The sequence below is a fragment of the Galeopterus variegatus genome, unplaced genomic scaffold, assembly GCF_000696425.1.
Source record: "Galeopterus variegatus unplaced genomic scaffold, G_variegatus-3.0.2 Scaffold1563, whole genome shotgun sequence".
NCBI lineage: Eukaryota > Metazoa > Chordata > Mammalia > Dermoptera > Cynocephalidae > Galeopterus > Galeopterus variegatus.
The window spans coordinates 328225-340989 of record NW_007727674.1 but is presented as its reverse complement, the minus strand read 5'-3'; the positions used below and the strand labels follow the sequence as shown (position 1 = coordinate 340989).

The window sequence follows — 12765 nt, the reverse complement described above, 5'->3', positions numbered from 1 at the left end:
TACTTTCCACTCAGATTTTCTTTAAATCTAAAACTGTCCCCCAAAAGCTCATAAACTAAGGGAAAAAAAGGTTTCATGGTTCAGAGAAGGGAGAGAATTTGGGCAGCGTGGGGGAAAGGTGCACAGGGGAATTTCAGAGGGCAGGGCCCTAGCAGCTTGGGATTGTGGAGTAAAGAATGACTCAGCTAGGAAGAGAAAAGCCCCTTCAGAGGGCCCAGGTTTGGTGCCAAGCCCACCTGCATTCTTGCCCTATCACTGACCAGCCCAGGCAGGTCTCCCTCACCTGCCTTGATGAGCCCAGTGCTGTGTCCTTCAGTGCCACCCTGGGGACCAGGTACCTGGCCCGTCCTCCCATACAGGAGAAGGCTGGGTGGTGGTGGCTCCCATGATCGTGACAGTATCTGCTCCTGGCGTGACCAGGCTGCAGTGTCCTTGCCCAGAGCGACCGCTCAGTCCCCGCCTCTCCAGGGACAGCGGTGTGAGGGTGATGGAGAACACAGTGACCAATGCCGAGAAGTACTTCGGACAGTTCTGCTCGCTGCTGGCCGCCTACGCGCGCAAGACGGCCCGGCTGCGGGACAAGGCGGACCAGCTGGTCAAGCAGCTCATTGACTTTGCCAACACCGAGAACCCCGAGCTGCGGGCCACCATGAGGGACTTCGCTGAGCACTTGGCCAAAGTGCAGGACTATCGGCAGGCTGAGGTGAGTGGGGTCGGCCCGGGCCTGGGATGCCCTGGGGACCCGCCCACTGCCCAGGGCAGGTCTGGGGGCAGGAATCGCTCATGTGTGTCTCCAAAAGTGTCCCTGGAGGGTGGACACTCCCTCCCTGGGGTCACACCTCTGTTTACAGGATTGAGAGACAGGGAGGCTTTGCTGAGCTGGACGAGGCCAGGAGACCCAGGAGGTCAGTCCTGGGAGCTACCTCTGTGGGCTCCAGGAATTCCTGGCAGGAGGCACATCCCAGGGCCCACAAGGGCTGGAGAAGGGACGATAATCTTGGAGAGGGGAGGAGAAGTTGGGGGCAAGGAGGCTGCAGGGGGTTAGGGAGATAATTAAAAACAGAAATCTCCTGCCAACTCAGAAAAGTCCTCTCTGCGAATTGTGGAAAAGATGAAACAGCTTTACTATTGAATAAGCGTTGGACTGGATAGCACTGCATGTCACAGGCAATGTGATAACAAGGTCACAAAGAGGGGCAGACATGTCGCCCTTTTACACAGCCAAGTAGATAACAGCCCGACACACACGTGTTCTCAAGACAGAGGAGAACAGTCCTCAAGCAACAGGCTTTGGCAGCTCTGTTTCTCTCACGGCACATCCTAGTTTCACGTGGTAACTGGGTGGCCACGTGTGCTAGCTAATCGTCTTTATCCAGAGGGAAAATAAAACTCACAGCTCTAGGGCAAGCGGGTACTCAGAGCTCGGAGCCAGGTGCCTGGGCTGACCTCCCACGGAGACACGGAGAGGACGCTGTTTCCCTTGATGTTTACACTTCAAAGAGACGGCTCCCTGGTCCTTAAGTAAAACTGGCAAGGGGCTTATTTCATTTTTAAAAGAGGTTTGCTGACATCTCAAAGGGACAGAGAAAGGATTTACAACTGCAAGTCCCCTGAAAGAAATGTTGCACAGCCCCGAATGTGCTTTAGAAATGCAGGCTGGAGGTGGGGCAGCTCCTCCCTGGCTCTGATTCTCTCCATGTCTCACGTGCTCCTCCAGGTCGAGAGGCTGGAGACCAAGGTCATCAGCCCCCTGAAGCTCTATGGGGCACAGACAAAGCAGACTCGGGTGAGCCAGGGGCTCTTGGGGGTGGGCGGCTTCCAGGTCTTACCTGGTAGGATCTGCAGGAAATAGCTCTTCTCTTTTCTTCAGGCTGAGATCAAGAAATTCAAACACATCCAAAACAATGAGATCAAACAGCTGGAAAAGCTGGAGAAACTGAGGCAGAAGTCACCCTCAGATCGGCAAATGATCGTATCCTTTCCCAGAAGTTGGGCTGGGGCCGCTGGGCCATGGCAGCCACTCGTCACAGGTGCCCCCGAGGTTTTCTCTGCCCCCGGCCCTCCAGGCAGGAGCTGTGCCAGGGTGGACCATTCCAGCGAGGCTACTTGGGCTTAGCCTGGTTCCTTAACATCACCTTTTCCAGTCCCAGGTGAGTGCCCCATATCTATCTGGGGCAGGCAGAATTGTATACAGGTAACACATGACTTCACAAAGTGGCCAGGTGAGCTTTACCTGGACAGAAGCAGGTGTGTGTGGGGCCCTGAGTTCAGGATGAGAGAGAGATTCAGAGAAGGCAGCTGCTGGGATTCAGGAGAGCTGGGCTCTGTCCCACTGTCGACACTATCCAGTGAGTCCCTCCCCTCCTTGGGCCTTGGCTTCTTCTTCAGGGTTACCTATTTATTGCTCACATGGGATAGGCACTTCAGCATCGTCCCCATTGTCTAGATGAGGAAACTGAGGCTCAGAGAGAGTCACAGTGCATATCAGATAGAGGGGAACCAGCACGCTCTCCATGGAACCATCTGTCCCACCTGCTGGGAAAGATGTCAAGGGGGTTGGGGGATGGGGTTGGTGGAGGGTCATTCCTGCCATATTTGTAACTGAGTGAGTGACCGCATCCAAGAGTTCCCCTTAATGGATCCAAGCCTGTGGCTCTTACCTAGGTGCCATCTTGACCCCCAGGGCGTTTGGCATTATCTGGACACATTTTTGGTTGTCATAATTGGAGGGTTCTACTGACATGAGTTAGGTTCTTACTGCTGCAGTGACAAATGATCATGGGCTTAGTGGCTAAAACACCACAAACACAGTGCCTTACAGTTCTGGAGGCCAGAATCCAACATGGGTGGCATTGAGGTGTGGGCAGGGCTGGTTCCCTCTGGAATTTCCAGGGGAGTCTCTTCCTTTGCCTTTTCCTGCTTCTGGAGGCTGCCTGCTTTCCTTGGCTTGCAGTGCCATCCTCATCTTCAGCAGCAGCGTGCACCTTCCTTCCGTAGTCACAGCTCTGTCTCTGACTCTTCTCCGCCCGCCTCCCTCTTCCACTGTTAAGGACCCTTGCGATTACAGTGGGTTTACCAGACCATCCAGGATAATCTCCCCATCTCAAAGTCAGCTGATTAGCAACCTTAATTCCATCTGCCACCTCAACTTCCCTTTGCCATTGGAGGTGACATATCCCAGGATAGGGGTGGAGACATCTTTGGGGGCCATTGTCCTCCCCACCATGTGGCATCTAGTGGGAACAGGCTGGGGTTGCCACTAAACATCTCACAATGCACAGGACCCTAGCGTCGGGGGCAGGAATCCTGATCTAGATCAGCGTGGGGTTTCAACCTGCATGAACACCTCTAAATTCTATCCCAGTTCCCGCCTGGGTCACCCACCACTTTGGTCAGCGATTTGTTTGCAAAACAACAGAAATCCCTTCTTTACTGGGGTCTTCCTGGATGCCAGTCCCTGGCTCTCCCCTACCCCCAACCTGGGCCAGGTGTTTCACAAACATGAAGTTGGTATTAAGGCCACATTTTAAAGAAGAGGAAATGGAGTCACTTAAAGTGACTTGCTCAGGGTTACATAGTTACTTAAGTGGCAAATTAGAACTCAGCTCCAGCGTCACCTGACTCTAAAATCCAGGCTCTTCATGTTCTGGGCTTGGCGTGGAGGTGGCTTGTATAGATAACAGTTAAAGGAATGAATGAGTTAGTTACCTAATACTGTTCCATGTGCAAGAATACTTATCAATGAATTGGAGCACCTGTTATGATAATAGCTCAGCAGGTGCTCACTGTTCTCAAAGCAAGCCAAGCAAAGCAGGTCTTATGACTGTCTCCTGTTCACAGGCAAGAAAATCAAGGCTCAGAGAGGTTAAGTGGGTTGCCTGAGGTCACACAGCTAGCAAGCATGTCTGTCCAACTCCAGTGATTGCCCCATCAGCCATGGTCCTACTCAGCCATTCCTTCTACGACCAAATTGGTGAGAGGCACCATGCAGCAGGAGAGCTGGCCCAAGAGAAGGGTGCAGGCACTGAGGATGATCAGAATGATGTCTAAGGGCCAGACCATCCCCGTGACCCTTTCCACATCTTGTGTCTCTGGGGCCAGGCAGAGACCAGCGTGCAGAGGGCCTCGGTGGACGCCAGCCGCAGCACCCACCAGCTGGAGGAGACGGTGTACGCCTTCCAGAAGCAGAAGCTGAAGGACCTACAGGTAGTGGCAGTCAGTCTCATGTTGGAAGCACTCTGGGCTGCCTTGTGTGTGTGTGTCTCTGTGCATGCACGTGTCTCTGTGCATGTATCTGTGTGACTGTGTGTGAGTGTGTGCAAGTGGATGTGTGTCTGTGTGAGCATCTGCTAGCGTGTGTGAGCGCACGTGTGTGAACTTGTGCCCACACGGCTCTCGGGTTCCCGGGACAGTTAATCCTGGCCACAGGGGGTAAGAGGCCGGCTGCCGAGGGCAGCTGTCCCGACACAGCTGGCTGCCCGGAAGCCGCTCAGTGGCCCTGGGCGTAGCTCCCATCCAGGAGGAGAACTTGGCAGACTGTCCCCCCCAACACACACTCCCCACTCCTGCTCTCCCTTTTCGCCCAGCGATCCACAGGGTTGCCCTGACTTCCTCCTTCCTCCTTGAAGCTCCAACGCCCTCCTCTGAACGAGCCATGCTGAGGCACAGTGGGGTGGGTGTGGGTGCCTTCCTCTTTCCACCCAGACCCCACTCCAGAGCGACAGAATCCTGGGCCCATAGCCCAGCTCTTGCAAGAGGGTCTCGCGGAGTTAGGGTCTTTCAGGACAAGCTGATCACAGAGATCCCCGCCCCCATGCTGGACCCCCCTCTCGTACACTTTCCAAATTGCAGCCCCAGGAGCTTCTGCCTTTTAAAGCAGACCCAATTTGTCATTCCTGGGCTTAACACCCTCTGGTGGCTTCCCTTGTTCTAAGGAAAAAGGCCAAAATCCTTCCAGGGCTCTTGAAGCCCCAGCCCGGCCCTGTAGCCTCATGTTGCATGACACTCTACACGCAAGTGTGCCAAGCCCTTTCCTACCTCAGGGCCTTTGCACAGGCTGTGCCCTCTGCCGGGAAGTCTCTGCCCTCGCTCTGCACTGAGTTAACGCCTTCTCATACAGACTTGGCTCCAACCTTATTCCTTGAGGAGATTCACCTGGACCCCAGATGGGTCAGGCCAATTGTTAATACACTCTGCTCTGCTCCCTCTGGGGGCTGCTGTCCCAGGGGGACAGATTCATTATATATTTCATTTGCTTGAATACACACCTACTATGTGCCAGGCACGTTGCCTGATGCTGGGGATGCCACATCCAGTCAAGCAAGGTCCCTGTGCTCATGGAGTTGACGCCCTCGGGGGAGACCGACAGCCCATGTGATCGATGGCATAATGTGCGCTTTACACCAGGCAGTAGAGAACCTCATGAAAAACACACTGTGTGTCAGCATCACAGGGCAGACCCCCTGCCCGTCGTGTGCCCTGCTAGATCCTGGCCACCAAGCCCAGGGCCTGGCACTTAGTGGGGACTCAGCAAATATTTATGGAATGAATGAATGAGTGAATGAATGAATGAATGCCCATATGGTTGAAACAGTGACAGTTGGTGGTCAAGCTGTCTACGTGGCAGGTGGGACCTAAATGGATCAGCAGACATTATTAAGCCTCTGACGTGTGCAGGGCTCATGGGGGTGCCTGCGAGAGTGTACACACTGCCACAGCTTCCAGGCCAGGGGCCAGCAGAAGCGTGCAGTTTTAAACAGGTATGCTTACAAACTCTGGGATTAAATTTGTAAGGTACACGTATCCAAACCATCCCTAGGAAAGCCCTCCAAATTTTAAAAGAGAGAAAAACAAGAACATGAGCTAATTACAGGTGGCCCCCAACTCAAGCAGGTTTGACTTAACGATTTTTTGACTTTACGATGGTGCAAAAGTGATAGGTATTCAGTACCTCCTCCTGGACCTGTGATGGGTTTATCTGGCTGTAACCCCGTCGTGAGTTGAGGAGCATCTGTAATTTAACCATAATGCTGGCTTTAGGTTGCATTTCCAACAAAATGATTTTATTTACAAACTAGTTCTCTGGTTCTTGTAAAATAAGGTGAGTGCCATACGGGCTCTGTCACCTAAGCGTGCACCTGGGGTCTCTGATGTGGTGGGTCTGAGGTGGGCCTGGCTCCCAGCTGAGGCTGAGGCTGAGGCTGGGGCTAGGGTGAGGAGCACCGTCTGAAAGCTGCTGACTCTCAAAGGCCTCTGGGAACTGGGACTACTCTTATCCCCACTGTACACAGAAATAAACTGAGGCTTGGGCGGATAAGTCATTTCCCTAGGGACACGTGCCAGCGAATGTCAGAGCAAGGCCTTGAACCCTGGCCTGTTGGTTCGGCAGCTGTTACTGCCCCACGCAGCACCCCAGGATAAGAGGGGAAGGGGTGGGGGGCAGGTATTTCCACCACAGACTTGGGCCCCCTTCCTTTGTCTTTTCCAGGCTGGGGGTGGGGCACTTCCCATGGTCTGTGAACTGGGGTGTTTCCAAACTGCAGGCTCCTCCCCCAGCACTAAACTGCTGTCCCGCTGGGGCCAAAGACAAATAGAAGCCTCCGCTAGGGCCCCCCACCCCCCAGTAAGGCCATGGCTGGGCCTGACATGCAGTAGGAGCCCTGTGAGAGCTCCTGTGGCTGAGACAAGTCATCTGATCGAGAGAAACTACCATTATGATCAGTAATCGTGTTGTGACGAGCTGGCCCCATCAGGCTGTGAGGCCTCCGGACTGAGCAGTGTCCACCAGCCGCTCGTCCCCCTCCTTCCCCAGAAGACCCACCCACAGCCTGGGTGGCAGCAGTTGAAGGTTTTGCAGCCCTCAGCCCGGAAACACCTGTCCTTGGAGTGAGAAAGGAAAGGATGCTTGGAAAGTGCTCACTGAGGAACCTGTTTCACCCATTCCTGGTGACATCCTGTGCAGGACACACGGGCAGCTCTGATCAGAGGCATGAGTATGTGTGACCAGGACCCTGAGGTTCCACTGCTGGGACTCATCCCACAGCTACAGTAGTCCAGGAATGAAAGGACACATGTGTGAGGGTCTCCAGGACCGTGTTGTTTGTTACAGCAGAAGACCGAGAACGATCCAAGTGTCCAGGTGCTGGGACTGTCCCATGGATGATGGCTCTGTCTACACGGAGGGGCACTGTGCGGATGTACAGCAGACAGAAGTGAACAAGGAAGCTTCCTGTGGAAAGGTCTCCTGGACCAGTTGTTAACTGGAAAAAAGCAAGGATCAGCATGGAGGAGAAAGAGAGGAGAAAGGGGGGGCGGGTACACGAGAAACAAGAAACTTCTGGACGTTTTCTCAAGGAGGAAGAGGGGGATGGGAAAGAAGGGAACAGGATCTGAGGGCCGGCCTGTGGCTCACCTGGGAGAGCGTGGTGCTGACAACACCAAATCAAGGGTTAAGATCCCCTTACTGGTCATCTTTTTTTTAAAAAAAAAAAAAAAAAGGAACAGGATCTGGTTGAACAAAAATAAATAAAAAATGACATTGAGGTTCCCCACCTAGGACCTGTCCCTGCATGGACTATGACCCCTGCTCACCCCTGCTCCCATCTGTCCTTTTTTTTTTTTTTTCCTGGTGGCTGGCCGATATAGGGAACTGAACCCTTGACCTTGGTGTTACAAGGCTGTGCTCTAACCAACTGAGCTAACTGGCCAGCCCCCATCTGTCCTTTCGAGATTACCCCAGCCCTGGTTTTCTCACTGGGGTGCTTATGTGCTTTGGGCTCCTCTCCCCATAGAAAATTTTTTCGGACTTCGTAACCATTGAGATGGTCTTCCATGCCAAGGCGGTGGAGGTGTATTCCAGCGCCTTCCAGACCCTGGAGAACTATGACCTGGAGAGAGATCTGCAGGTAGGTCACGTGCCCCATTTTCTATGTGGTGCTGTGGGGCAGAATTTGATTTTGGTTCTGTCTTGATAGAAGCAGTTTTTGTTGGCAACATTTTGTGATTTTTCTAACTCTGAAGACTCATTCGGATGAACTGTTTTAAATATCTACCCCTGGTGTCAAACCTAAAGGTGCAGAATTTTTCCAAATGCTATCTGCAATATCAACATGTTCCTCATCATCGGGGTGTTTAAAAACAAACCACGAACAACAACCATAACAGGTGTCTCTTGGGTGGTGTTCGGTATAGTTTTGATACAGGATAAAGTGCTTATTATCTCCATTGGATCTGATGAAGCTCTAGAATGAGCTATCTGAGCTGTCAATAACACCCTGCCTCAAACCCAGCGTTGTAAAACCACAATTGCATATCACAATGATCTTTGGTAGTTTTGGGGGTGACAAGGCTCAGTGGGCAGTTCTCAGGTGGGGTCTTTCATGCTGCTGCAGTTTGTCAGTGGTTGGGACTGGAGTCATTTAAAAGGTTTCCTTGCTCATGTCTGGGAGATGATCCTTGCTGTCATCTGGGTATAGGACAGGTCACAGGATTTTCAGGCACAGTGCAAAAGGAAAACGTGGGGCCCTTCATCCAACAATTACTTAGGCTTTCAGGACAGTGATGGCAGAGCTTTAAACCCAGCACAGGGTCCTTCTGAATGTGGGGCCCTGGGCGACTGCATGAGCTGCAACCCCACAAAGCCTGCCTTCTCTGGGTCTCCGGTGGGGTCTACAGCCCGAATGCCCACCATGGCCTCCATGTGGCTTGGCCTTCCTCATAGCAGGGAGGCTGTTCCAAGCACTGGCTGAGACAGTGGAAAATCTATGCCTTGTATGACCTAACCTCAGAGGTAACTCACTGTGCCTTCGGCCACGTTCTGTCTGTCAGAAGTGAATCACTAAGGCCAGCCCATATTCAAGGAGAGGGGAGTTCAATTCTAGCTGCCAATAGGAGAATTGTCAGGGAATTTGAGGATAAGCTTTAAAACCACCACATGAGGTTAAATAGAGATCAGACGGGCTCTTGTGAATTCACTCATCTCTACAATATTCTTTTAGGGGCGAGGGCAATCTCTAATCTAGCTATTTTCCTGTGTGTCTATGGACCTGTTACCTAGCCTCTCTGGGCCTCAGTTTTCCCGCCTATAACATGCAATGATGCCCACTTGCAGGGCTGCTGTAGGTTACGTGGAATGACAAACAGGAAGCTCCAGATAGGACGTGGGTTCCACTGGTGTTAGCTATAGACGGGCCTTCTTGTCCCACCACCTTTCATTCCGATCCTCCCCCCTGCTGTGTTTTCTGATTGGATCCAACCCGCCCTGGTCTCTCCTTGGCAGGATTTTAGAGACAAGATGCGAGGAGTTTATGGGCATCACGACACTCGGCCACTCACTAATACCAACCCCTCTGCATCTGTCCCGTGGTCATTCGCCAGCCAGGTGAGCACTCGGGTGGATGAGGGTTGAACCTGTGACGAAGTGAAGTGGCAGGGGAAGGACAGATGGTAGTGATCCCAGAGATCAGAGGAGAGGCCATCTGCGAACTTGGATTTGAAACAAGAGGAGGTGGCGGTGTGGGGAGTATGGAGGGTCGACCTGGAATTTTGCCTTGAAACAGAACCAAGAAAGGCCGTCAGCCAGTGCGGTGCCCGTGCCGGCCACACACGGTGCCCCCGGAGGCTGCCATGTGTTCCAAGCACCCCCAGAGGCATTCTGAGGTGTTTCCACTTGGGGGACAGAGGGCTGCAGGCAGGTCCACACCTGTCCCAACCCATGGGCCCATGGGTTCCAGAATTCAGAATTTCTCAGATGTTAGAAAAGGAATAAGGTGCATTTACTACACGTTACTCTACGGCCCCAGCATGGCCCATCATCAAACACATTGATATTTGTACAGGGAAAGCTTCAAGTGTTCATCCAAGTAGGATAAATAGCCTCCTGCCAGTCAGGGCAGGTTGGTCCCAGTGAGTGGGGGGTGAGGTGGGGAGCCAGCCCGCCGTGTGGGTGTGGCTGTGTGGGGAACATCTCATGGCTTTCAGGGTGACTCTCCCTAAAGTCACTAGAGGAAGAAAAGCCCCCAGTCAGACCATCTTGGTCCACACCCATGCTCCCGTGTGTGGGGATCATCTCATGGCTTTCAGGGTGACTCTAAAGTCACTAGAGGAAGAAAAGCCCCCAGTCAGACCATCTTGGTCCACACCCATGCTCCCAGCTGTGTGACCTTCGGAAAGTCTCTCAGCCTCTCTGTGCCTTAGAAACCTCACCTTCGAAGAGGCTGATAACAGCAGCCTCATCCCAGGGTTGTGCTGTTAGATGGACAATGTACGCCAAGCTCTTACAACTCTGCCTGTCGCACGGAGGACACTTAAGGCTCATCACTGCTGTTATTATTGATATTGTTGCTGTGGTTTTTATTATTGTCATCATTTAGAGTGCTCAGAGCACCATTCAGAGCCAGAGAAAAGAGGAGGAGGTGAGTGAGGACGACTCAAGCGAGGAGGCCCCGGTGGAGGATCTCACAGGAGAGGGGCATGGACTCCATAAATAGGAAGAGAATCCCCGTGATGGTCAGAAGAACTGCGGCTGGCCCTGGGTCCTCAGGTGGGCTTTGCTGGTTACCCTTGGGACAGTCATGTGTCCTCCGAGTCTCAGTTTCCTCATCTGTACAATGGACACCGCATCACTCACCTCACAGGTTGCTCTAGGGATCGATGTGCCTGGCATGGTGCCTGGTGCTAGTAGGTTTTCAATAAATGCTGTGTGAATCTCAACCTCATTCCTGCTCTGTCTCTTTTCCTACTTTTGTTCTGGGGGCTCCGGTGTCTTTACACCGTGTTAATGTTGGGAGCACAGTGGATTAGATTCCTGGGGCTGCCCTGACAATCCCAAAACTGGGGGCACTTATACAACAGGAATTCAGTCTCTCAGGTTCTGGAGAGCAAGGTGTCCACAGGCTGGCTCCTTCCGAGGCTGTAAGGGAGAGTCTGTTCCAGGCTCTCTCCCAGCCCCTGGCGGCTGCTGGCAGTCCTCAGGGTCCCTTGGCTTTTAGATGCATCACTCGATGTCTGCCTTCATCTCATGTGGCGTTCTCCCTGTGCACTTTCAAGCCTGTGCCCAAATCTCCCTTTTCACCCATCATATGGGATTAGAGGCCCACCCTACTCCGGCAGAGAGGCCTCAGCTTGACTAACAGCATCTGCAATGACCCTATTTCTCGATAAGGTGACATTCTGGCGTACTGGGGGTAGGACTTCTGCATATGAATCTGGGGCACAATTCAGCCCATGACACGTGACATGATGTGCAGGATGACTTTGAGACCAGAACACATTGCAGAAGTCCATGGAGGTCGGGGGGGACAGATGTGAAGGAAGGGGTGGGGTCCCTGGACCGGGCGGCTGCCTGCTGGGGCCCTCTGGGTGCACATTTGGGAGCCAATCTTTGACACTGTCTCCGAGGGCAGGCTGGGTGAATCTGCTCTCCTGTGGATGGCTCCACTCGGGGAGACCAAGGCCTTCGTGAGTACATGTGGGTCCTCGAACTGGATTCTGCGCTCCACACATGCGTGTGGACGTTTCTGTCCCTGAATGCCACACAAGGCTTGGGGGTTGGCAGGTTAGAAAGTGTAACTGGAGCCTGAACGTACAGACCTGCTCCACTGGTCCACAGCCCTCCATCCCCCAAGGCCACACCTGGCCGTGGATCCTAGCAGCGCAATGCTGGAAAGTGCCGTTGTGACAAGAGGGCAGCGAAAGTTCTAAGTAGGACCAGATTCCCCACGAAGAGATGGAATAGAATAGAAACTTCTCTCTCTACTGACTCCTGCTGGGCCACAAACCTCCCGCTGGTGGGCCTGTCCCCAGCTGCAGGACTCTTTTGAGGGCCAGGGCGCTTTAAATTGTGGGCATCAGCGCTCTGGGTGACCCAGCACGCCTCCTGCCTTCTGAAGACCCCGGCTGGAACGCTCTCCCCCTCAGCCTCTCACTCTGGCCTAGTGGATAAATGTGCCACTTTGGAGCCAGATGGCCCTGTATTTGATTCCCCACTTGGGATGCCATGGATTTGTCACCATAAGGTAGGGGACACACATCTTGCTCCTGGGATCATTGTAGGATTAATGTCTTCACCACAGAGATTTTTATCACCCAGGATCCAGCTCTATGACACCTCCTCCAGGAATCCTTCCCTGACTCTACCAGGCAGGATACTCACTCCGAAAATAACTAAAACCTCCTAGATGTTCCATATAATAGATAAGATATAAAATAATATATAATTGATTGTATTATTTATTACATATAGTAACATACTATAAAACTCAGTTTTGAACAAGAAACCAAAGAATGTACATATGTAAAATATCACTGAAAGTTCCAACAGAAATCACAATGCATAAGGAAGGAAGCAGATTAACTGAGTTCTAACACGTTTACCTATTTTAAGGGGATATATGCATGTTATCTGAATTTCCAGCATTTCCTAGTGTTCAAATGTTTGACATCCTCCACAAGGTGTCCACCCCAAAGACCCAAGTGACGGTCCCAGGCTTGCTGGAATCCGCAGCGGGCTAGAGCTTTGCCTCAGAGGGCACGCCTCCTTCTGCGCTTTCTCTCCTTCATGAGCACATCATCTAGGAGCAAGTCTCCATCTAGGAGCACAGTCTCCAGCTCAAGTTCAATGGAAGGGGGGGTTGCCAACAAGAATCCTCTTTCTAGTTAAAAATGCAAAATCCCTTAAAGTGCAGCTCTAGGGGGCCTCAGGCTGCAGCAGGCTCGGGGTCTGACTTTGCTCTGGCAGGGTCTGGGTCTCCCCAAACTGCATGGATG

General features: G+C 52.6%; 1 protein-coding gene across 1 annotated transcript in view; it reads left to right on the top strand.

The window, feature by feature from the left end:
• Positions 1-10487, top strand: part of FAM92B (family with sequence similarity 92, member B) — a 12493-nt gene extending 2006 nt beyond the window's left edge. The window contains exons 2-9 of the mRNA XM_008577693.1: positions 469-703; positions 1718-1786; positions 1871-1972; positions 2145-2150; positions 4102-4206; positions 7791-7904; positions 9278-9379; positions 10371-10487. Coding sequence (XP_008575915.1) covers positions 469-703; positions 1718-1786; positions 1871-1972; positions 2145-2150; positions 4102-4206; positions 7791-7904; positions 9278-9379; positions 10371-10487 — 850 coding nt within the window. The remainder of the gene's footprint in view (positions 1-468; positions 704-1717; positions 1787-1870; positions 1973-2144; positions 2151-4101; positions 4207-7790; positions 7905-9277; positions 9380-10370) is intronic.
• Positions 10488-12765: the final 2278 nt, after the last annotated feature.